Genomic DNA, 25,554 nt, shown 5'->3' with positions numbered 1-25,554 from the left:
TGTGTGTGTGTGTGTGTGTGTGTGTGTGTGTGTGTGTGTGTGTGTGTGTGTGTGTGTGTGTGTGTGTGTGTGTGTGTGTGTGTGTGTGTGTGTGTCAGAGAGAGAGAGAGAGACAGAGAGAGAGAGGAGAGAGAGAAATTGATAAGGAAGAAAGAACAAGAAAACAAAACAGAAGGAGAGGAGTCTTGGAGGGAGAAATACCCTAAAACATGAGACAGGAGACTACCTCCTGTCCATGATTCTTTACCCATTTTAGCATAGTGGGGCAGGATTAAAGACAAGTCTCTAGGCGGCCAGCCGCAAAAACAAAACAAAACAAAAAACATACACACAAGTGTCTAGGGAGAGGAAAGTGTGGAGCTGAGAAAACCAATTTCCAAAGGTCTCACTAGGGTGAGCTTAAAGAGAGAAGAGGGGCGTCTTGCTTCCATTATATTGGTGGTTCTTAGGGTAAAGAAGTGAGTGAGGGGCAGGAAGATTCAAAAAGCCATGTGGACCCAACCTTTTGGATGACCATATGCAGATAAAAATTAGAGGACTCTCTTGACAAAGTGCAGGAAGGGACAAGCAAAAATAAAGACAAGGGAAAGGGGAAACTACCAAAAGATAGCGAACAAGATGGGCAGTGATGGTGATGAAGGTATAGAAATGTTTTTCAAACTCTGATCTGACCAGGGTGGAAGAATGTGGGGCAGCCATAAGAAATATCAAGGCTTCAGGTAGCTAGCACCTTTCAAATTGGCACCATGGCCTTTCCCTGGGGGTGGGACCAATAAGGTTTAAAGGATCATCCAGGCCAAATGTCTCAAGTAGAAATGTAGAGTTTGACATGCCTTCTTCTCATTCCATTTGCTGTACCTCTCCACCTGCAACACAGGGTTGGTGGAGGAGGTGGGGGGAAGGAAGGATGAGACAGGGAAGAAGGAATGCTTATCTACTAGATCCTGAGCAGAGCTTTAAAAGATAATCTCGGCAGTATCAGGCTGGTAAATGCAGTGGTCTTGGTAGTGGGTGACTTCCGGAACCACTCTTTATTCTCTCTTCCAAGCATCCCTCCACAGGGTACCATGCCTGGGAGGACTCTTCACATCCGGGGAGAAGAAAAACACAAACAGTTCCATGTCTCAGAGATTCCCATTGTGAGACAACATCTGTTGCCATAAGTCCAAGTGATTGGGGTATACATGTGTATGTCATGGCTGCTTGGGGCTGAGAACCTCCATTGCCCTCTCCTAGGCGTGGCTCAGCTGGCCTGGGGAGATGTGCTGGAGAACACGCATTCTCTTGTCTCTTTCCAAACCAACTACTCTCTCAACTTGACTTTTCAGGGTAGTGCTCCAAGTCCAGTGTACCCCAGATGGCCTGATCTACTTAGAACTGTGCCCACCACTGTCATCATCTGGGCCAAGGGAAGGCAACAGCTTATATTGTCTGTGGGCTGCTGGGACTGAAGGGACACTGAAGGGGTAGGGAACTGGGATTTTAAAAAAAGCTACATTATATTTTTCCACCTGTCAGAGGAAGGGGTGGGCTCTGACAGCAGGACTAAGACAACAGCCTTAGATGTTCACAGATATTAAAAAAAATACACACACAAAATAAAGTATCAACATTTCTCTCCAACCTAATAACACCTCCAAAGAGAGGATGAGTGCTCTGGAGAACCAGAGGTTTTTGCTGCTCCTATTCCCTGTGCAAAAGTGCCCGGCACCTTGGCCCCAAGTGGCAGGGAAAAGCAGAGTAGTCTGATGGGCAGCTTAGTACCAAAATAAAAAAAGCTTAAGAGATGAAGTGAGAGAGAGCTGATGGCAGCTGCTTGGAATTTGGACTGGTAGTAAGCAAACTCAATATACAGCTCTTCTCAGGATCTCAGGGATGCAGATGGAGCGGGAAGACAAAAAAAGGGTTAGCAGGGTGGAAGTGGGGTACTTAGGCCATAATTGAGTAGAGGGACTGAGTGAGGGAGCCCAGTTCAATAAGAGAAGTAAAAATAGTGGGGGCAGGGGATCCAGGTGTGGAACCTTTTCAGCAAGAGCAGTTCAAAGTCTTTGTCCCTGTGCCAGACAGTCCACGTGGCCCGGGGCAGGGATGGGTATGTGGTGGGGGCATTTGGAGAAGGTGCTATCCTCCCCACTCTGTCCCCAACCCAGAGTAATGTGGGAAATAGCAGGCTTCTCTCCCAACCACTGGTTACCAGTGTCTCGAGTCCACCAGTTCGGGTCGGAGGCTAAGTTTCTTGAGGCTCTCGTAGCCCACCACAATGACAATGGTGGACGGTGTAGCTGAGATGATTCTGGCTGAGAGACCCTTCATGAGGCCCCAAGGCCCCTCTTCTGCCATCAGCTGTCTGAAGGTCAGGATGATGGAGTTCTTGCCCTCAACCTGGAAAAGTCAACACAGTGGAGGGCCATTGTCTGCAGTCAAAGCCCCTCTGCTCAGTCTCCCTCTGCCTTAGGCTAAAGTGGGAAGAACTAGACTTGGGAGTCACAAAGGCTGGATTCTGCTTCTGAGGGACAGTACAACACAATGCTTTAGTATGAGCTCTGGTGCCAGACTACCAGGGTTTGAATTCTGCTCCCCATCTTACTAACAGCATAACCTTGGGTAATTTACTTAATTCTTTGTGCCTCAGTTTCATCAAATAAAAAACAGTGATAAAGGGGCTGGCCCATGGCTCACTTGGGAGAGTGTGGTGCTGATAACAAGGCTGCGGGTTCGGATCCCTATATAGGGATGGCCGGTTCGCTCACTTAAGAGAGAGTGGTGCTGACAACACCAAGTTAAGGGTTAAGATCCCCTTACTGGTCATATTTAAAAAAAAAAAAAAAAAACAGTGATAATATTATCTATACCACGAGGTTGTTGTGAGCAAGAAAAAAGAAATAATACTTACAAATGCTGACAAAAGTGCCTGGCAGATAGTAGGTGTTTAATTAATATTAATATCATTAGATAAGCTACGTAGCTATGAGTCTTTAGATGGGGTCCTTCTCTCTTGTCTCGGGGAGGCTAGATTAAATCACCTCTAAGGTCCTCTGTAAGCTCTGGCAGTCCACGATTTTGATTCCTACAATCTCCATACCTTTGAATCCCCAGGGATAGAACCTCCACTCCATTCCTGTCCTCTCTCACACACCCCTGTGGCCTGTCTTCCCTATCATACTGGAAGCCCGGCCAAGGCAGGAATCTCTTCTCTCTGAACAGTCTCACCCCCTTTCCCCTACCCCCAAACTACACCTTTAGAGACCATCCCCCTCAGCCAGTGTTGGATAGACACATTCCCTGTTCATACCTCCCCTATGTGGTGTGACCTTCACAAGGTGGACCCAGCCATGGCAAAGAATCTCTCTCCATTGTGCCCTGCCTCCTGCAGCATCCTCCTCCACACTCCCTTCTTCCTCTCCAGTATTCTCATCTGACCACCTCTGCTTCCCTAATCCTCCCACTTATCCGTACCCATGTCAAGGGCTTTTTCAGCTATGCCTCTTGTTCTCCAGTCTGAGGACTCCTCAAACTAGAGACCTGTGCTTTCTCTTGGATCTCCTCCTAGAACACTCAGGACAACGTTCAGGAGAGAATGGGGACTAAACCTGTGCACTTTATTATTTGCAAACCAATCAGATGCGAATGAATTCAACATCAAATCGGGGGGGCCACTCTCTCCTAGGGACAAAAATACCTAGTATTTACTACTCATCTCCTTCCCAATATCCTGGTACCAGGGAAGCTGACTTTATTCTCAGCCTGTTACAGGTATATTCTTTCCCTCCTCTCCTTACCATAACCTGATGACCCCACTCTCCTGTGCATCTTTCTTGATTTACCACCTTTCCTCCTAAGCTACCCAAATCAGACATTAAAATACCCCATGCTCTCCACCTAAAACTTTATACCACAAAACCTACCATTTTCATACTATATATCATCTTTCAGATTCTATTTCCTTGGTCTAGGTGCTGGGTAATTGTCTTTGAGCTGACTGAAGACAGGGACTATAATTTCTGGACAGCACCGCCAAGGCTTTTTCAGCATTTTTGCTCAGTCCACGCAGTACAATCTATGAATTCTATTTAAGAACAATCACTCTAGGGGCTGGCTGGTTAGCTCGGTTGTTTGGAGCATGGTGTTATAACACCACTGTCAAGGGTTTGGATCCCTGTATTGGCCAGCCTCCGGAAAAAAAGAGGGAAAAGAAGAGTCACTTTCACTCTTTGTAGAGATATCTCATCATGGCCTAGTGGAAAAACCAGACAGACTTATAAACTTAACTGAAATCAATATTTCTAATAACCACACACCTGCAAGATAAGGAAAGTGTGGTAGATAGGTTGTGCTAGTTGGCATTGTAATAGAATTCCAACTAAAGGCTAGAAAAACCAGTCAGATTTCCTGGAGGCATGGGCATGTAATGGAGTTGAAGCATGCAAGGTAGCAGACAGGGTGAGCATTCCAAATGCTTAGCTGGTTTCTATAGATGGTAAACACAGGGTCTTGGATGACCAGGAAAAGGCCGACTGGACTAGAGAGCCATGACATAAAGAGGTCAGGGGAACAGGGAAGGACCTAAAGATCATGCTTCTAGTGGCTTTTCTAGGAGGAGTGGGGGAGGGGACTAGTCTTACCTGCACACGGGTTCGGATGACATCCATGGGATTGGTGAGGATGGAGGCAGTGGCTGCAGCCAGGGGCCCCGAGATGGCTTGAAAGACTATATGAGGGCATTCCTTAGGACACAAGTAGGAGAGCTGTTCTGGAATCCAGGGAAAGACAATGCCTCAAGACATGAGGTGCCACTATTTGCCCTCACTATGCTTGCTGCTTCTACCAGTTGGCCTTCCCAACCATGACAAATCCTATGTCTTTTGCCACTCTAGACCTGTAAATCCCATCTTTTCTTTTCTCTCCTGCCATCTGCATCCAACAAAAAATTAGGCCCCTTCCAGAAGTCATCTTGGTCACATCACCCATTTAAACAGGATAAAATTCCTGAGAAAGGGATTTCAAAACCTCTTTGCTTGTTGATTCCTTTCATCAGCTGGACAGAAAATCCTTCCTGATGTAAAAATCTTACGCCTCTTGCTCTACTCCTCCCAACTCATAAGCTAGAAAAGCATGTACTTCATATTTGCTTATACACTATAGTTGTCCCTAGGTATCTGTGGGGGATTGGTTCCAGGATTCCACTGCAGATACCAAAATCTGCAAGTACCTGACGTACCTGCATATAACCTATGCCCATCCTCCTGTATACTTTAAATCATCTCTAGATTACGTACAATACCTAATACAATATAAATGCTATGTAAATAGTTGTTCTACCATATTGCTTAGGGAATAATTACAAGGAAAAGAAAACTCTGTACTTGTTCAATAGAGCCAATTTTTTTTCCTTAATATTTTCAATTTGCAGTTGTTGAATCCACAGATGTGGAACCAACAGATACAGAGGGCTGACTACATATGCATTTAATAACTCTGGTAGGATACATTAAAAACCGATGACACTCATTGTCTCTACAGGAGGGAACTGGGGATTGCAATGGGTGAGAAGCCTTTCCTCTGCATATCGCATACTCTCTCATATCTTTTGAATTTTGGACCATGTGAATGTTTTTAAAAATAAAAATTAACTGGTTTGTTAACTCAGCAGAGCATGGTGCTAATAACACTAAGGTCAAGGGTTCAGATCCCCGTCTGGCCAGCCACCAAAAAATAAATAAAAATAAAACTTAATATTAAAATAGAAAGTCATATCCTACAGTGAGAATTTTTCTCCAGTACATATCAAGAAAGAAAAATTCATTTTTCAAAATGCTAATGAAGATGGAATGGCACCCAGATTCACCCATTCCCAACACCACTAAAGCATCTCTAATGGAATGCTTTGCATTACCCTCTCTGGAGCTAAAAGACAAGAGTTCATTAATTTTGGGCTGGCCTGTGGCTCACTGGGGAGAGTGTGGTGCTGATAACACCAAGGCCATGGGTTCGGATCCCATATAGGGATGGCCAGTTGGCTCTATGGGTGAGCGTGGTGCTGACAACACCAAGTGAAGGGTTAAGATCCCCTTACCAGTGATCTTTAAAAAAAAAGAGTTCATTAATTTATTCAAAGATTTATCGAGTGACTACCATGAGCCAGTCATCCTGGATCCTAAGGATTTAACAGTGAATAAAAGAGACTCAAATTCCTGCCCTTAGGAAATTTACATTCTAGGGGCCGGCCCGTGGCTCACTCGGTAGAGTGCGGTGCTGATAACACCAAGGCCCCGGGTTCGGATCCCATATATGGATGGCCGGTTCGCTCACTGGCTGAGTGTGGTGCTGACAACACCAAGTCAAGGGTTAAGATCCCCTTACCGGTCATCTTTAAGAAGAAAAAAAAAAAAAAAAAAAGGAAATTTACATTCTATTGGTGAAGACAGACAATAAACAAATAAGAAGCAAAATAAATATATAGCTATGTCAGAAGGGGTATGGTATAGATAAAATAAAGAAAGAAAGGGAGATAAGGAATACCAAGGGTAGGGGGTGAAGGGGTTGCCATTTTAATCAAGGTAGTCATGGAAACCTTTCCAAGAAAGTGAAGTTTAAGCAAAGAACTGAAGGAAAGTGCAAGCCACAATGGATCTGTGGAAAAGAGCTTTCCAAGCACAGAATAACATCCTGTTCAAAGGCCCTGAGGCAGGAGCACGCCTTAAGTGTTCAATGGGCAGCAAGTCTAGTATGCCTGGAGCCAAATGAATGAGGGGAAAAACAGGAGATGAGACCCAAGAGGTAAGTCATTTAGGGCCCTGAGGCCATTGCAAGGACTTAGACTTTTGCTCTGAGATAGGATGTAAAGTCAATTCAACATCTCAAAGATTCCCTGTCATTTTTCTCTTCTATAGTTCAGTTGCCATACCTTTAAGAATTTTTTTTCTCATGCTCCTACAGTTTTGGTAGTTTGTGGCCAGGCAACTAAAGAATGGGGGAGAAGTAGAGGTGGGCTGGCAGGGCAGAAGTGAGGGCTTCTAAGTGCCAGCTGGCATGACAGAATTCTTTAATACCTCTCCCCCAGTTTCTAATCACTTTCTCCACAAGTAAATATACAAACAGAAACAAAGTGAACTGGTGGCACCGCCTCGTGGGTGTCCTGTTTCTTCTGAGAAGAAGGTATTTTGCAATCATTACAATGTAGTATCTGGACTGGCACTGCCTGCCTCCTTGGGCCTGTCTGTACTGGCCCCCTGTCCTGCAAGCTGCAGTAGGATCCAGATTCCAGTTCTAATCATACACATATGCCATTTTCCTGGGGCATAGGGAGAGGATGAAAAAACAAAGACAAGAGGGTGGAGGAAAGAGTCCCACATCTTTCCTTTTTCTCCATTATTTATTCAACAAGTGTTTATTGAACACCTATTATCTACGAGGCAGAAAATAAACCCAGGCCAACTTGGGTTTAGTCCCTCCTGGTTAAATGACTGTGGACAAGTAATATAAATAAATGTTTACATAATGCTTACAAGATGCCAGGCACTGTGACGGGCACTAGACATAAAACAGAGAAATGGATAGGGAAATGCCTTCAAGAAACTTATATTCTAATTAAAGAGCTAGAAATTGGAAATAAAATAATTGCAAATTATGACAAGTGCTAAGAAGGAAACAAGGTACTAAAATAGAAAAGAGAAAGAGCTCTATTTCCAACAGGGTAGTTAAAGATGTCCTCTTTGCAAAGGTGACATGTAAACTGAGGCCTGACGCATGAGAAGGTGCCAGCCACACAAAGAACAGGGGAAAGAGTGTCCCAGGCAGAGAGAACATTATCTACAAAGGTCTTGAGTTGAGAACAGAGCTTGATGTGTACTAGGAACTGAGAGAAGCGCAGTGAGAATAGACCAAAGTGGGAAGGGTAGAGTAGCATGTGATGGGGCTGGAGAAGCAGAGAGAGGCCAGATCATACAGAACTGTGAAGACTGTGGGAAGGAAACCGGATTTTATTCCAAATGCCCAGGAGACAGCATTGGCAGATTTTAAGCAAAAGGGAGTAACAAGAACCAACCTACTCATTCAAAAAATATTTACTGAGCCCTTATGATTCACCAGCCCCTGAGCCAGGTGTTAGGAGGTACAATAGTAAACTCAGACATGGACCCCGTTCTTATAGAAGTTACAGTCTAGTGGTGGAAAGAGATGTTAACTTAATAGTCACATTTATTAATGTGTCTTTACAAACTCAGCTAAGTGTTCTGAAAGATAGGAATGTGGTTTCATGAGAACATATAAAAAGGGACACAATATAGACTGGGACATCAGGGAAGATATTCTATGAGGACACCTACGTCAGAGTTGTGAGAACGAAATCATGAGAGATATGCAAGGTCTTGGCACAGGTTCTGGCACACAGTGGGCATTCAATAAATGTTAGGTTCTTCCCCCTTCCAAGAACCATTCTGCGAGGTAGAAGAGAAGGTACACACAAATAACACCAAGGCAAATGTTACAACTGCCTAAAGAAACATTCAAGCAATATCATGGGGTTGAATGGAGGGAAAGATCACTCCTGGGTTAAGGGTTACATGGAGAGGATGGGAGGAGGCAATAAGGAGCACTTAAGGCATCCAGGCAGAGGGGTGGCATAAAGAAAGTATGGAGGTAGGGGAGGTGATGCACAGTTGAGGAACTGGGCATCATCCAGCCAGGCTGCAGCATAGACTATACATACAGGAGCAGCAAGAGATTTCACTGTAAAGAGAGGTTGAAGCCAGGCTGAAGAGTTTGGCGTTTATTCAGTTAGCAGTGGAAGCTGCTGAATATCACAACTAGGGTTTAAAAGGTTAATCGATTAGGGATGTGTGCGATGGATGGGAAGGAAGAGAACTTAGAACAGATAGAAGGCCGATATAGCAGCCAGGAGGGTGGTAACAGAGGCATGGTTTCCAGGGAAGGCAGTAGGAATGGACAGGGAGTTGGGAGAGACATTCTAGAGTCACCAGGACTTATGTGGGGACAATATAGATGGAGTGGTCAAGAACAATCCTCCAAGGCTTCAGTTCCAGTGATCTGGAGAAAAGCAAGGTCATTGACAGATGAAAGTAAGTCAGAAGGGAGAGCCAGCTTGGGATGAGGAATAGTTAATTGAATAAAATGTCAGGTGTAAATAGATGCATCCATGTCGAGAGGTCCAACAGTCAGAATGTCTGTCCAGAGCTCTAGATAGGCTAGTCTGGGAACAGAAATAGAGATGTTGGACATATCAGAGAAATGAAGCTGTAGTTGTAAATGAAACCAAATGAGGAGAGAAGGCCAAAGACAGACTCTCCAGAGAAAATGCCACATTTCTTGAGAAGCTCTTTTAACATTAAGATTGCCAGGATCCATTCCCAAAGGGTCAGGGGTGGAGTCCAGGAATTTGAATTTTACCAAATACTCCAGATGAAAAACTGTGTTAAACAGAAGAAACAGAGCTAGCAAAGAAAGAAAGTATAATCAGAAAAACAAAAGCAGCACCAGAAAAGTGCAGTGCCACAGAAACAAAATGATTACAGTTAGGAAGTCATTACAAAATCTGGTCAGAAAAGTTCCAGATGGGATGGGATAGAACGCCCACTGCCAGAGGTTAGGAGCCAACAGTAGGGATTATAAGGGGAGGTTGTAAGCACAGACTTACAACGTTGGGAGCTTGGTAGTTACCTAAGGCTGTGGATGTCCCAAGGTAGCAGGCACACACAAGTCCTGCTTTTAGCAATATGCTCTGCCCTTTTAGAAGGCAACCTAGCAGTATGTCTATGGAGGCCTTCAAAAATGTTATCTTTTGATCTAGTAATCCCATTTCTGGGAAATACTTAAAAAGTAAAATGTCTTATCAACAAAGATACATTATAGGAGTGAAGAGGTTAAAGGTTATATCACACCTTGAATTTAACAATGCTGAGGAAAAACATCCAACTTAAAAGCTTACTATTAACTCATCAATTTCATCTTCAAATCCCAAACATCCCAGGCTTTTGACCTCTTCCACCTTCCAGTTCTCTGCCAATACTGCCAAGTTGATTATTAACCCAAGTTGATTCCAATGCAGCCAGCGCATACACTATGCACTGTTCTACAGTCATCTATTTTATTCATCTGATTCCTCCCTCTATAAGCTCCCTGAAGGCAAGAACCATGTCTTACCCATCTTTGAATCCTCTTGGATTCAAATGTTTGCTGAATGAATGGCCCATTCCCCCATTAAATCTCACCTCCACTCCAACATGTACAGAGCAACAGTATCTCAGCCCCATTAGTAAACCCACTCTCCTCCCCTACTCTCCTGGCAACTGCTTACCTGCGTAGAAGTGATAGAAGGGCCACCAGACAGCACTGTTTGGGATATAGGTGAGCAGTGAAGCTACGTAGCCTCGGTAGAAGCCGCGAAGCCCATCAGCCCGCAGGATCTGCCTAATGATGTCCTTGGTTTGGCCAAAGGCAACAACCCCTTGTCCCTCCAGGTTCCCACGCACCTGGAAGCGGCCCATTTTCTCACCCTTGCGCTGCATCATCAGGTGCTGGGAGACTACATCAATGGGCACCGTGATGCTCTGTGCCACAAGGGAGGCTGAGCCACCAGCCACCAGTGATTTGACTGTGTTGCTCTGGCTGTAGTCAGCTACAAACTTCCGGGTGAGCTCATAAGTGGTGACATAGCACTGGCCAGAGATGAGGGTAAAGGTGTTGACCAGGAACCCCCGGTAGAGGCCAGTCACACCATCTGCTCGCAGGATCTTGATAAAGGCATCGAAGGTCCCGTGATAGAGGCTCTTGCCCTTCTGAACCTGCAGTCGGGTGCGGATAAGGGTGAATGGGTAGACGCTGACACGGATCATCATTGTCATTGCCACACCAAACACGTAGAACTTTTTCTTGTCCAGGTGTTCCCACTCAATGATCTGGATGTTACGTTTGTCCTCCATTGTGCTTGGAGACCTGGGATTTGAGCAGGAAGGAGGGATGTGAGGAAGGAGGTCAGAACTTTGCACTTTCCCCTACTGGCTAGGCTCCCTACCTCTGCCTGGGCCCTGGTGTCATGGCCCTGGGCAGGGACTATTCTCTGCCTCACTCAGGCAGAGCCCAGGATGCTGTCGACAAATCAACCACCTGTCAGGATGCAGGGCCTTTAAGTGGGCTAATAGGATGTCACTAAGTGACATTTAGGAGGTTTCTGAAGGCTGGAAGGGAGTACTCCATTTCTGATGCTCCTGGGCCCACAGAGGAAGCACCACCTTAGGCTTTTCTTCTTATCACCATTTACCAGCTGACTCATCTTACTTTATTTCTGGTTTCCCGTGCTGGCCCCTTTGAGCTTCCCTGGCCCACACTCACTACACTTATACTTTCTCCAGTCTGCATTAGAAGTGTGGGGAAAGGGGAAAGAAGGCTTTCATACTACAGGGCACCCTCCCACAACCTCCCCCTCCCTCCAATGAAAGGAGTTAGAAAGTCAGGAACAGATCAAAAGGTCAGAGTCTTCTTTGGTTATTAGATAACTCGCTCCAGAGAAATACAGAAAAGAACCCTTTGACAGCTAAGTTGTTTCCCTGAGAGTCTTGAGAACTACAGGGTAGAGAACATGTTTGATCCTCTTTGAACCCTAAGCACATAAGCCACAACCTCAGTCCTAGAGAATGAAGGGAGAGAAGTAAGAGAGAAGATACACTCTGCCTTCCAGAAACTCAGTCTGTTCAAGGAGACACAGTATCCCTCTGGGGAATTGATATAAGATACAGAGGGAAAGAGACCAGGGAAAATTAATGTACATGTGGCCATCATGTTCAATGTACTTCTAGTGGATTGAATTATGTCCCTCAAAACTCACTGAAGCTTGAATTGTGTCCCCCAAGTTTTATGTATTAGAAACTTAGCCCCACTGTGACTGTTAAGACGGTGGGAAATCCTATTACGGTAATTGAAAGGTGGAGCCTTTAAGAGGTGATTGGATTGTAGAACCATGCAGTAGTGAATGTATTAAAAATGGTGGTCAGGGGTGTGGTTCTAAAGGCTTTAGAAGAAGAGGAGAGTCTGTCTTTCTCTCTCTGCTCTCTCTGCTTCCACCACCTTGCAATGTGAGACCCTTGGGTCACTGTTGATACCACCAGATGGACTTTGGACTTCCCAGCTTCAGAAACTGTAAGCAATAAATTTCATTTTCTTTATAAATCACCCAGTTCAGTGTACTTTGGTATAAGCAACACAAATGGACAAATATAATATCCATTGCCTAGAATTTCAAACAAAACTAATAAGCTTACTAATATAATAACTAATAATTATAATAATAATTGCATAAAATCTGGAACTTCAAACCTAGAAAATGTCAAACCAGAGGACATCATTTATTAAACATATACTTAGTGGTAATGTAATGTGCTCCAGTGTAGCTCAGCCCTGTTCTGTAGGACTAGACATTTTTAACCAGATAGGGAAAGTGAGAAGTCAGGGGCTCTCTAGGCTTTGAGAGAAATCCCTAAGGGCTGGAAAAGGAGGTAGCCACATCACAGGGATGACTCGAGGGTAAAAATGTTCATTGCAAGCAGTTCTGGTGGCAAACCTCATGCCAAGAATCTAATCAGGGGCCATCTTCAACCACCTTCCCCACCTGAAAGTCCCAACTCAGGCTTCAGGTAGCTTTTGTTCTATGGGAACTGCTCCTGGTTTACCATGGAAGTCAACAGGGAAGGAAAGTTGGCTTTTCAGGAATCCCTGAGCCAGACTGTATCACTTTCATTAAAGTATGGGCTACCCACAAATGCAAACTGAAAGAAAACCTCAGCTTCAAGGTGAGGCATGAGTGAGGTGTATGGAACCAAGACAGGCTTCCTGCACAACAAAGCAGTTTGAATGAAGGAGGAATACATGTAAATAGTAAAAAGGAGAGAACAATGGCTCAGAAATGAGAAGAAAAAGGCCAACTGGGTTGGCCAGAATGGAAAATCTAGGCTGTGGCAAATGAGCTAGAAAGAGGCAGAGTTTTGCAGTCAGGAGAATCCCTGAAACACTGATTTGCCACTTGTGGGCAAAGGTGGCCCTTCCTCCCCAACCTCTGCCTGGGACACACACCAAATCCAGCAAGGCAATCTTCACCTCTGAGCCCTTCAAGAGAAAGTGGACACTGTCTTCCCTGCCCCAGGTGTTTGTCAGGGTCCCAAGGTCATGTTTCCAACACCACTGTGATGTGAAGGTATAGGGAAACACTAGGATTCATGGAATACCTACTACCTCATCTAATCCTTACAAATTAACCTGTACACAGTTAGACATGTCTAACAAATGAGAAAATGGAGGGTCAAATAGGTTTAAAGTAACAAGCCCAAAGTCATGCAGCTGGTCAGTGCTAGAGGCAGGATATGAGCCAAGATTTCTCCTCTACTCCCGCATGCCTTCTACCTCTTGGGGGTTAAGGAATTCCAACACAAATCACTCTGCTCAGTTTAAAACTAAGTCATTCCCACCTGTGGGAGGCTGAATTAATGCTCTCATGACTGCAGGACACCGAAGGATTAAAAATAAACTCTTGGCCATGCAGATGCCTAGGGACTTTTCTCTGCTTTGTTCCAGAGAAACCAAGAGCTGCTTCTGAGCTACCAGAGGGTTTGTGGAGTGACTGAGCTTACTGGCTGAACAGGCACATTGTTGTCACAGGACAAGTACAGCAGGAATCAAGCAGAAGGATCTTCTGCTGGGCACGTGCAAACTGTGTGCTATGCAGGGCACAGGGGCAGAGCAATGAAGGATTCTGTTCCAGGACTTGGTTTCATGGGCGCCTTCTCAACTTGTCAGGCCAAATCACCAAGTACCACCATCTCTTAATGGGAAATCCTAAGGAAGGACCCATTGCCCTATTTCTCCCCTTGCCTCCGTCTCTCACATGTGCTAATCTATTTAAATTCCCAGAAGGAAGTGGCAACTCTATGAGGTAGGTAATTCCTCCATTGTCATAGTGACTGGAGAAGCCACTAAGGGTCATGCCTGAAAGAGATAAGCTGCTACTACAGTAGAAGGGAAAGAAGGCACTTTATCCACCCCCTCTACTTCTTCGAAAGAGGGAGGTTGCTCCTAAAAGGTGAGATCTCAACCTGCTCTTTGTTATCTAACCTCCAAACTTCCACTGAAATATCAAAACCAGTTCCTGTTTTACCCTCTGGAAAATCCTCTCTGCAGATACCTTTACGCAAACTTCCTTCAGCCTTCCTTTCTCCCAATTCAGTCAGCCCATCTTCTTTATGGCTCTTTCCCAGACCCTTATTTTTGTGGATGGCTCCAATCCCAGATTTTCTTCCGCCTTTCGACACTGCTTAGGCATAAATGTTGATGTATTTCTAGTCCCCAAACAGGTGATCCAGGATTAATGAGCAATTTTGTACTGAAGTCATCAAATAAAATGTCAGAGGCAGAGCTCCCGCTACCCGCCCCACCAATGGAAAGGGATAAATTGGCTCAGCCATATATACCTTCTCTCCACTTCCATTCTCCTTGCAACAGAAAAATCCTTGCACTAGGTCCTGAGATAAGATTTTGGCTCAGAAGAAGGCAGTGTCACCCGGAAGGCAAGGTCATACAATGGAAAACACTAGTAGTCAGGAGATCCATGCTTGTGTTCCACTTCCACTACTTACTAGTGTAAGTTTGGAACCAAATCACTTCACTGAAATTCAGTTTCCTCATCTGTGAAATGGAGCTAATAAAGCCTGCCATCGCTATATAACAATTGCAGTGCAACTCACATGAGCTAATACTGTGAAAGCATTTTGTTAACATTAAAGCATTTCTATCATTGCAGAAAGTTCTACTGGAGTGATGCTCAAAGCCCTTGCTCAAGGACTAGAGTGGTCCACAGAACAAGCAACATGGGCATCACTTGGGGGCTTGATAGAAATACAGAATTTCAGGCTGCATCCCAGACCTGCTAAATAATAGCCAACATTTTAATAAGATCTCTATGTGATTTACATGCATATCTGACTTGTCACTGGAACTTCATCTTGACTTGTCACTGGAACTGGGTACAATGATGACGACTTGATCCATTCCAATCTTTTCAGTCAACCACCCCAACCAAATGAAATCAGTTCTACAACTCCTGACAAGACACCCATGGGTCCCCACTTCTCAGCTGGAAAAACGGAGAGGAGAGACTAGCATCCTCTATTCCTTCAGCTCTCCCAACTACATCTGCATCAAGGCTCTGCATCCTGGGAGCTATCCACCACATGAACGTGTATATCTTTACATGCTCGCCCACTTGCCCTACTGAATATACATTTCCCTAGGCGAGGTCCCTGGCGATGCCTCCTACCCCTCCTTGGAGATAATCTCCTTCAGATATGATGAGATTCCCACCCAATCTTTCTTTGGTCTTCCATAGATGCCCACGTGATCCCTCATCACAGACATCACATGACAATCTTCTCCACGTACTCCACGTGACACCCCCTGTATACAGCTTCTGTCCTGGCCCCCGCACAGCCGACTTCGGGTCCTCGGACATGCCCCTCACCGTGCCTCTCGCCATGCTTCTTTCGCTGTTAGCAAATGTCAAGCTCCTCCGCCGGGAAGAGATGCCTCGCCGGAGTTGTCCTTCATTCCCAAAACTGCACTGCAGCGCAACCCGGCACCACAGACATCCCCTGCCTCCTTGACGAGTCCTGGTCTTGAGAACTTACTCCTCAGGCACCCCAAGCTGGCGGTTCCTTACCTTCTCAGACTCTAGCGGTTCCACCGCGTCTGAGACGAACCCCAAGGCCGGACCTCTAGGCCGCAGCCACCACTCTAGCTTCTGTCCCCAGCGACTGCTAGCTTCCAGCTGCATCTTCCTCCATCTCGATTCGGCTCCCGGTACTGCCGGAACCGGAAGGAACGCTGTCATTACCGCTCCCCGCGAGGGGCGGGGAAGAGCCGTGGGCAATTCCACCAATGGCATTTAAGCCTTTGAGCCCTTCAGGAGAGAAGATGAGTGAGAGGCTGTGCGGCCATCTTGGATTCGGGCAGTAGCCACGCCTTCTTTAGCTTCGTCATGCCCTCATCTATCAGCACATGCGTATTCCGCTTGGCCTCTTTCTAATTCGGGGAAATCGAATCACCGCGCGTTTCTTCAAGATCCGGTTGTAAATGGGTCACTTTGTGTTTCGGGATCTATTGGAATCTTTATCTCCAAATATAACCTATGAGTTTTGTGTAATTTTTCTCATAATTTATAGAGCCAAAACAGTAAAGGCCAAAGTGCAGTGGGAAGGACTGATGCTAGGTAACCAATTTTGAGGTTTGGGAACTCAAAAAATTGCAGGAATGGGGAGCATCCTGGAGGTAGAGAAAGCTACATAAGGGTCTCTTCCAGCCTTGAAACTATTTGCCTATATATACATTTAAAAGAAGAGGCGGGCTGGTGGGGTAGCTCACTTAGTTAGAGCCCGGTGCTTATAACGCCAAGGTCGAGGGTTCGGGCCCATAAAAAATAAATAAATAAATAAATAAATAAACAAATAAGAAGATCAAGAGGCTGGCCGTCAGCTCAGTTGGCTAGAGCACAACCTTACAACACCAAGGTCACGGATTCGGAATCCCTGCACCAGCCAGCTGCAAAAAAAAAAAAAAAGAAGAAGAAGAAGAAGAGGATGGAGCTTCTTATATGACGAGCTGGAAGGCATGGGGTGGAGAGTCAATTTGTTAGGGGCATAGGTCCTGCTGCCTGCCCCCTTTTAGAAACAAACCATCCCAAGGTCAAATGTTGGTTAAAATGGAAGCCAGCTTTTATTTAGGAATACTGGTGACCTGTGGAGAGATGTTAGGCTGACCAATCTCTCCTGTAAACCCGAAGGAGAATGGCCAGACTAAAGCCTTGTGAAAGACTCAGATTTACTGAGATTTTTAAAGAGGGGTTTGATGGAATGAAATGTAGGAAATGAAAAGCAGGAGGGAAGAAGATGTGAGCTGAGGGGGCTCCGTGCAAGGAGCCAGGTGCAAGGGTTCACCAGGCAAATGTATGCTGAGAAGAAAACTGTGCCCTTTTTTTTTTTGCTAAAGCCCATGTGGTTTTAGGTCCCAACGTGTCTTCCATCTTGCTCACTCCCCACAACTTTATTTCAAAATTGGGTCTCTGTAACTTAACATCAAAAAGACAAACAACCCAATTTAAAAATGGCCAAAGGACCTGAACAGGCATTTCTCCAAAAAAGATATACAAATGGCCAACAAGTACATGAAAAGATGCTGAACATCATTAGTCATTAGGGAAATGCAAATCGAAACCAAGTCAATGAGATACCACTTCACACTCACTAGGATGGCTAGAATTAAACAAACAAAACCAGAAAATAGCAAGTATTGGTAAGGATGTGGAGAAATTGGAACCTTCAGACATTGCTGGTGTGAATATAAAATGGTGCAGCTGCTGTGTAAAACAGTTTGGCACTTCCTTAATAAGCTAATCATAAAATTAGCCTGTGACCCAGAAATTTCACTCCTGCGTGTATAACCAAAAGAATTGAAAACAGACGTTCAAACAAAAACTTGTACATGAATGTTCATAGCAGCACTGTTCACAATAGCCAAAAGGAAGAAACAACCTAAATATCCATCAACTCATGAACAGGTAAACAAAATATGGTATATCCATACCATGGAATATTATTCAGCAATAGAAAGGAATGAAGTACTGATACATGCTACAACATAGATGAACCTCGAAACCATTATGTTTAGTGAAATAAGCCAAAGGCCACATACTGTATTATGTAATTCCATTTAGATGAAATATCCAGAATGACAAATCTACAGACAGAACGCAGGTTAGGGGTTGGCCGGTTAGCTTAGTCAGTTAGAGCACGGTGTTGTAACACCAAGGTCAAGGGTTCAGATCCCCATACAGGCTAGCCACCAAAAACAAAAAGAAAGAAAGAAAGCAGATTAGTGGATAAGCAGTTTCCAGGGACTGGGGGACAGGGAGGTGGGGATTCAGGGATGGAGTGACTAATTGATGGGTTTCCTTTTGAGGTGATGAAAATGTTCTGGAACTAGATAGTCGTGATGATTGCACAATATTGTGAATATACTAAATGTCATTAATAGTAAATTTTATGTTATGTATATTTTACTGCAATAAAAAAAACTGGTATCTCTAGGACTGCAGACTTGTTGACAACTGCCCCAAAATATCTAATGGACATTTCAAACTCAGTGTAATGGTTAGTTTTCTATCACTTGGCTAGGCTATAGTACCTAGTTATCCAAACAAACCTAATTCAGATGTTGCTGTGAAGGTATTTTGTAGGTGTGGTTAACATCTACAATCAGTTGACTTTAAATAAAGGAGATTACCTCAATAATGTGGGTAGGCCTCATCTAATTGGTTGAAAGGCCTTAAGAGCAAAACAGATTTCCCTGAGGAAGAAGTCCTGCATCAACACTGCAACATCAGTTCCTGTCCCCAAAGTTTCCAGCCTTCAGGCATGCCCTAAAGAATTCAAATTTGCCAGACCCTACAATTGTGTAACGAGTTCCTTTTAATATAAATTAAATAAAAATTATAGGAGGCCACTGCCTAGGCTGTAACAGACCAGACTAAAAATCAAAATGGAGTCATCCCTGCAAAAGTTCCCCGTGACCAAACCCAAACTAAGTAGTTGTCTGACCTTCTGACAAATTGGGAGAGATAACTGCCAGTTTCCCAAACAAGCCAGTTTAAGTCTTTAATTGGCACAATAAGGATGTTCCCTCTGTTTTAATCATTCACAAAAAGGATAGCCTGAAGTAACCTGATGCTAAATAATCAGTTGTTTTTCTACTGTTCTTTCTCTCTGTCCCCACCTTACAAGGAAAGTAACTTTAAAATGACCAACCCACTTATTGTTCTTTGCTTTCTTCAGCTCTTTTTCTATGAAGTCAACCTCTTATTCAGCTCATTGGAACACTTATTCTACCTTAAAGATAATTGCCCAATTGTAGAATCACAATAAAGCCAATTGCAATCTTTAACTAAATTTGTTGTAATTTTGTCCTTTCACATGATATATATATATCTCCTACTAGTTCCATTTCTTTGGAGAACCTGTACTGATACTTAGCCTGAATAGGACTCCTGCTTTTCCTGCAAATTTGACCTGCCTGCCTGCTGTCTTCCTCATCTTAGTTCTTTGCAACTCCATCTTTCCATTTGATGAGGCCAAAAATCTAGGAGTCAATTCTTGACTGTTCTCTTTTTCTCACACCCCACATGCAGTGTATCATCAAGTACCATTGGCAAATATTTCCAGAGCTCAAACAGTTCCCACCACCTCCATTCTACTATCCTGGTCCCAGCCACCATCATCTCTCACCTGGATTTGCCCAGTACCATCTTCACTGGTCTCCCTGCTTCCACCACCTTCTAGTCTCAATAAAGCAGCCAGAGTGATCCTTTTAAACTGAAAATCAAATCATGTCTCTCTTCTCTTCAAAATCCTCCAATGGCCACCCATTTTACTCAGAGCAAAAGCCAAAGTGTTTACAATGGCCTACAGGGTGCTATGATCGTCCCCCAGACACCCCCAGAATCTCTCTCTTTCTTTTTTTTTCTAAAAGATGACCAGTAAGGGGATCTTAACCCTTGACTTGGTGTTGTCAGCACCACGCTCTCCCAAGTGAGCTAACCGGCCATCCCTATATAGGGATCCAAACCCGTGGCCTTGGTGTTATCAGCACCACCCTCTCCCAAGTGAGCCATGGACCGGCCCCCCAGAATCTCTCTTATTTCATCTACACTCTCCTGCCTCAGGACCTTTTCATTAGCTGCTGTTTATGTCTGGAAGCTCTTCCCGCAGGCATCCGCAAAATTCATACCCTCATTTACTTCATCGTTTTGTTGTTCAATTCAGTCATGGTTCAAACTTCACCTTACCAGTGAGACCCATTGTGATATCATGAAATATATAAGTGGTCTTGTCCCTCTTTCCTAGCATACAACTCATAAAATCCTTAGACTCTCCAAAGTGATGCTGGCAGCCCTTAGGTAGCTTCAAGAAGGGGGCTGGTCACCGGCAAAACCAAGGCAGGATTTTTTTCTTTTTTTAAAGATGACGGGTAAGGGGATCTTAACACTTGACTTGGTGATGTCAGCACCACATTCTCCCAAGTGAGCCACTGGCTGGCCCTCCAAGGCAGGATTAAAGGGTTGAGACTTTTAGTTTCCACCCACCAACCTCCAGGGAGAGGAGGGGACTGAAGGTTAAGTTGATCACCAATGGCCAATAAGCTAATCAGTCATGCCTACATAATGAAGCTTCCATAAAAACCCAAAAGGACAGGGATCAGGGAACTTGCACGTAGCTGAACATGCTAAACATGTGCAAGTTCCTGGAGGGTGGTGCCCCCGAGGAGTGCATGCAAGCTCCATGCCCCTTTCCCTATACCTTGTCCCATACATCTCTTCATCTGTATCCTTTGTAATATCCTTTATAATAAACTGGTAAATGTCAGTAAGTATTTTGCTAGCCACTATAGCAAATTAATTGAACCCAAAGAGGGGGTGGTTGGGAACTCCAACTTGAAGTGGGTTGGTTGGAAATTTCAGGGGCCTGGACTTGTGATTGTTGTCTGAAGTGCAGGCAGTCTTAGCGAACTGAGCTCTCAACCTGTGGGATCTGATGCTATTGTTGAAGTGAGCAGGACTGAAGCCATGTTGGGACCTAAAACTATACGGGCTTTAGAGGAAAAAAAAGTTTTTTCTTAGCATGCATTTCTTTGAGCTCCCTCTTCTTCCATGGTTATTTGATATTTTGAACCTGGGTTACGGGGCAAGATGACATTATTTACATAAATGTAAAGTTGTTTTTCAGGCAGCCTGGAGCTGCAGACTTGCCATGAGACACGCATTATCCAGACCCTGGGAAACCCTGGGAAACCGAAGAAAACATCAATAAAACTATGCTGATTCCACCCTGAAGCAAATCAAAATCCTGGGCCGGCCCATGGCTCACTCAGGAGAGTGTGGTGCTGATAACACCAAGGCCACAGGTTCGGATCCCATATAGGGATGGCCGGTTGGCTCACTGGGTGAGCGTGGTGCTGACATCACCAAGGGTTAAGATCCCCTTACCGGTCATCTTTAAAAAAAAAAAAAAAAAAAATCCTGCAGGACCTTAGGATGACTGAGAACAGAAGCCAGACAGAGCCTTGGTGAGAATTTGCACCTGGCCCTTTACACATCCCTTCCCATCCTGTTTTTCATTTTTTTTTTTTTAAAAGATGACCAGTAAGGGGATCTTAACCCTTGACTTGGTGTTGTCAGCACCACGCTCAGCCAGTGAGCAAACCGGCCATCCCTATATAGGATCTGAACCCGTGGCCTTGGTGTTATCAGCACCGCACTCTACCAAGTGAGCCACGGGCCGGCCCGCCATCCTGTTTTTCACTTCCCACATTCCGTTCCCTCAACCCCTTCTTTAAAACCCCCTCAGTAAACCTGGGTCTTTGAGATGGTTTTAGTCTAGCCATTCTCCTTCAGATTTACCAAGGAGATGAGTTAGCCTAACATCTCCCTTGGGTTACCCGTATTCCTGAATAAAGCTGACTTCCTTTAGGCCAGCAATTTGACTTTTGGGTGGTTTGTTTTCATTTGGGACAGGCAGCCAGACTTGGGTTTGGTAACAGATTTTGATGAGCCAACCCAGGAGCTGAGTAACACTATCTCCAGGTAGTGTCAGAATTGAATTGAATTAGAAGACACCTAGCTGGTGTCTGCTGCAGAATTATTGCTTAAAACCCTCCACACATCTAGTCACAGAAGAAAGACTTCTACGGTTGATTGTGGTGTGAGAGCAAAGGAAAAACAGTTGGTGTTTCTTCCTCTTACCCCCCTGAATCTCCTTTTTGAATTGTAGACAGCCTTCCCACTCCCAACTTCCATTTTTTTCTTCATAGCACATCACCATCTAATGTACCCTACTTATTCTATTTTTTTATATCTGCTGTCTGTCTCCCACACTAGAAAGGATGCCACATGAAGGCAAGAACTGTGTGTTTTGTCCATTGGTATGTCCTTCATACTAACAATGCCTGACACATAGTAGGTACCCAGTAAATACATGCTGAACAAATGAATGGATTTCAGCATCGAGACAATGCCTATCATACGCCAGGCACACAAACAATGAAGAAGCAGCAAGGGTTGGCTGTACTGAGGTATACATAGGGCACTACCTCTGTGTGAGACATTAGAGAAGAATCTAAAGAGAGGATGATATACTAGGTGGAAGAAATAGCATGCTCGAAGGAACCTCACTGATAGTTCCTTAAGGCAGATATCTATTCATCTTTGTCACCAAGGCCTAGAATAAAGCTAGGCACTCAATAAAAGTTTCTGTGAAACTGCATACAGGGTGTGGCTACAAGTAGTGCCCAGGTGTGTATGGAGGAGCTGGAGGCGAGGCACACCATTCCAGGCAATTTTCATTTTCTAATCTGAATTTAATAAAAAGCTATTTGGAGTTTTAGGTAAAATTTCTTTTTAGAGGGCCGGCCCGTGGCTCACTCGGTAGAGTGCGGTGCTGATAGCGCCAAGGCCCCGGGTTCGGATCCCATATACGGATGGCCGGTTCGCTCACTGGCTGAGCGTGGTGCTGACAACACCAAGTCAAGGGTTAAGATCCCCTTACCGGTCATCTTTTAAAAAAAAAAAAAAAAAAAAAAAAATTTCTTTTTAGAGAGCTCTGCCGGGGGCTGGCAGGTTAGCTCAGTTAGTTAGAGCACAGTGTCATAACACCAAGATTAAGGTTTCAGATCCCTTAACCAGCCACCAAAAAACAGCTCCCCTGACCCTGACCGGAGAGTGGGGAATGGATGAGAGGAGGAGAAGGTGGCAGAAGAGACTGGTTAGGGGCTGGCCAGTTGTCCTGGTGAGGTGGTATGGACCCAGTGGGCTGGAGAGGTGCTGAGGAATTCCAGGGAGAGGGAGGAAGGAGAGGAGATAGGACTTGGTGGTCCTCTGAATGTGGAGGGTGTGAGCAAGAGGAAGTGTAGCATGAGTCCTAAGCTTCTACATTGCACTGTGATTGACTAGCATGGGGGACATGGGATGGGGAGCAGGTTTGGAGGGAATTATAAATTCAGGTTGGGGCATGTTTGCATTAGAGCTATCTGGTGTATCCAGTCACCAGTAGATAGAGGGGAGACAGGAAGCCTGAGCTAGCAGTACACTGATCCCCCTCAATTCCCCCAACACCCCTACCTAACCCCAGCTGTGATTGTTTCCAGTCCTTTCCTACTGCTAGATTGTAAGCCCTGTGAGGGCAGGAAGCCTGCCCGATTCATGTGCACCCAGCTGTCCAGGCCAGATTCTGAACCATAGCAGATACTGAGTGTACATTTGTTGAAGGAATGAATGGGCATCTTTGGTTAAAAGGTGGGAATTGAAACAATAGTCAAGGAAGACATTGTCCAAAGGGGCTTTTTAAAGAGAGATAAGAGAAGAGGAACACTTGAAGGACACTGAGAGGCAGTGGCCAGAGAGGTAGGAGGGTAAGCAAGAGCATTGCAACCAGACAGCAAAGCACGAGTGTTATGAGAAGGAATTGTCACCATGTAGAGAATTCCTAAAACTCAACAACAACAAAAAAACCTGACTTAAAAATGGGCAAAGTAGAATAGACATTTCTCCAAAGAACATATACAAATGACTAATAAACACAAGAAAAGATGTTCAACATCACTAATCATCGGAGATGCAAACCAAAACTGCAATGAGATACCACCTCACACCCATTAGGATGGCTACTGTCAAAAAAATCAGAAAACTACAAGTGTTGTCAAGCATGTGGAGAAATCGGAACACTTGTGCACTATTGGTGGGAATATTAAATGGTGCAGCTGCTATGAAAAACATTATGCTGGTTCCTCAAAAAATTTAAACAGAGAATTACCATATGATCCAACAATTCCACTTCTGGGTATATACCCAAAAGAATTGAAAGCAGGGTCTCAGGGAGATACTCATAAACCCATGTTCATAGCAGCATTACTCACAATAGCTAAAACATAGAAGTAAAGGAAACAAAAAATATTTCACCCCAAAATATACTTCTTTGGCAAAACATACTTCATGTGGCTATTCAGAGGGGCGGGAAAAACAAGAATAGCTAAAAAGCTGCCTTTTGTGGAGAAGATTTGTAACAGCCCGAACAGAAGTGACTCCATTTTGTTAAATCTTTGAATTTAAAAACTTGTTCTCTAGGGCCAGCCTGTGGCTCATTTGGGAGAGTGCGGTGCTGATAACACCAAGGCCACGGGTTTGGATCCCTATATAGGAATGGCCGGTTAGCTCACTTGGGAGAGCGTGGTGCTGACAACACCAAGTCAAGGGTTAAGATCCCCTTACCAGTCATCTTTTAAAAATAAATAAATAGATAAATAAAAATAATAATAAAAATAAAAACTTGTTCTCTCCTATAACCCAAACTACATAGACTGCAGCTAAATGCCAGAACACAATGACTCCTGCTCTCACATTGTACACAAATAATTAGAGAAAAAATATTAACCCAGATGGTCATTCTTTACTAGTTTACTAACCTGATCTATTTGAGAATGATGGGAACTGAACCCATGGAGAACGAAGTATGACACTGGGCAATTCCCACCTGAGAAGTCCCTTGATGATTATCTGAAACACTCAAGCATGTCTGCATGCCCCCACCTGGTCACCATGAATCAACTTTCCACCACAGACCCCTATAAAACACTTTGGCAAACCTGGGAGAGGTGTAGATGGACTTTGAGACATAAGTCCACCATTTCCCCAGGCTGCTGGCTTCCTGATTAAAGGCTACCTTTTCTTATACCAACACTTGTCTCTCAATTATCGGCTATTGAGCAGCGAGGAAACGGACCTTTGGGTGACCGATTTACATCTGTAGAGAAAATCTGCATTGGTGAAATAGACAGCCAGGCCTTCTCTGAAACCCCCACCCCTTCTTTACCATCTATTCTTTCTAAGGGCAGCTCCAAGATTACCTGAGATATTATCTGTATGACAAAGCAGGCTTTGATTGACATGCTTTCTTTCCTCCCTTCACCTGTGAAGCCTCCTCCCCCAGAGTTCAGAGAAACTTGGTCATAGGCCATTGTTCTTTGGGCTCATTCATTTCCCCTGAAAATCATTCACTCCTACATCCCCTGTCTCCCCTTTCCCCAATGAAAAGAGTATTTAAGCATCAACCACCTTGCTGTCCTTTGAGTTTTCATACTTTTTATGACTCCCACGAACAGGTGAAGACATAATAAAATGTATTATGCTTTTTTTCCTGTTACTCTATTAACAATTTTTTTTTTTTTTAAAAGATGACCGGTAAGGGGATCTTAACCCTTGACTTGGTGTTGTGAGCACCACACTCAGCCAGTGAGCGAACCGGCCATCCGTATATGGGATCCGAACTCGGGGCCTTGGTGTTCTCAGCACCACACTCTCCCGAGTGAGCCACGGGCCGGCCCAACAATTTGTTTTAAAGACTCAAATTATTAAAACTTCAGGGAAAAATTTAAATTTCCCTATAGAAGCAACCTAAGTGT

General features: G+C 44.5%; 1 protein-coding gene across 1 annotated transcript; it reads right to left on the bottom strand.

Moving 5' to 3' along the window:
- Positions 1 to 1,007: 1,007 nt before the first annotated feature.
- SLC25A44 (solute carrier family 25 member 44) lies at positions 1,008 to 15,965 on the bottom strand. Its single transcript, XM_063104876.1, has 4 exons — positions 15,716 to 15,965; positions 10,313 to 10,950; positions 4,623 to 4,750; positions 1,008 to 2,382 (listed from the first exon to the last, which is right to left on the bottom strand). Exons 2-4 carry the CDS (start codon positions 10,935 to 10,937, stop codon positions 2,191 to 2,193), a joined length of 945 nt encoding a protein of 314 aa, XP_062960946.1. The 5' UTR covers positions 10,938 to 10,950; positions 15,716 to 15,965; the 3' UTR covers positions 1,008 to 2,190.
- Positions 15,966 to 25,554: the final 9,589 nt, after the last annotated feature.

The sequence above is a fragment of the Cynocephalus volans genome, chromosome 8 (genome assembly GCF_027409185.1).
Source record: "Cynocephalus volans isolate mCynVol1 chromosome 8, mCynVol1.pri, whole genome shotgun sequence".
Lineage (NCBI taxonomy): Eukaryota > Metazoa > Chordata > Mammalia > Dermoptera > Cynocephalidae > Cynocephalus > Cynocephalus volans.
This window is presented reverse-complemented; position numbering and strand designations above follow the sequence as displayed.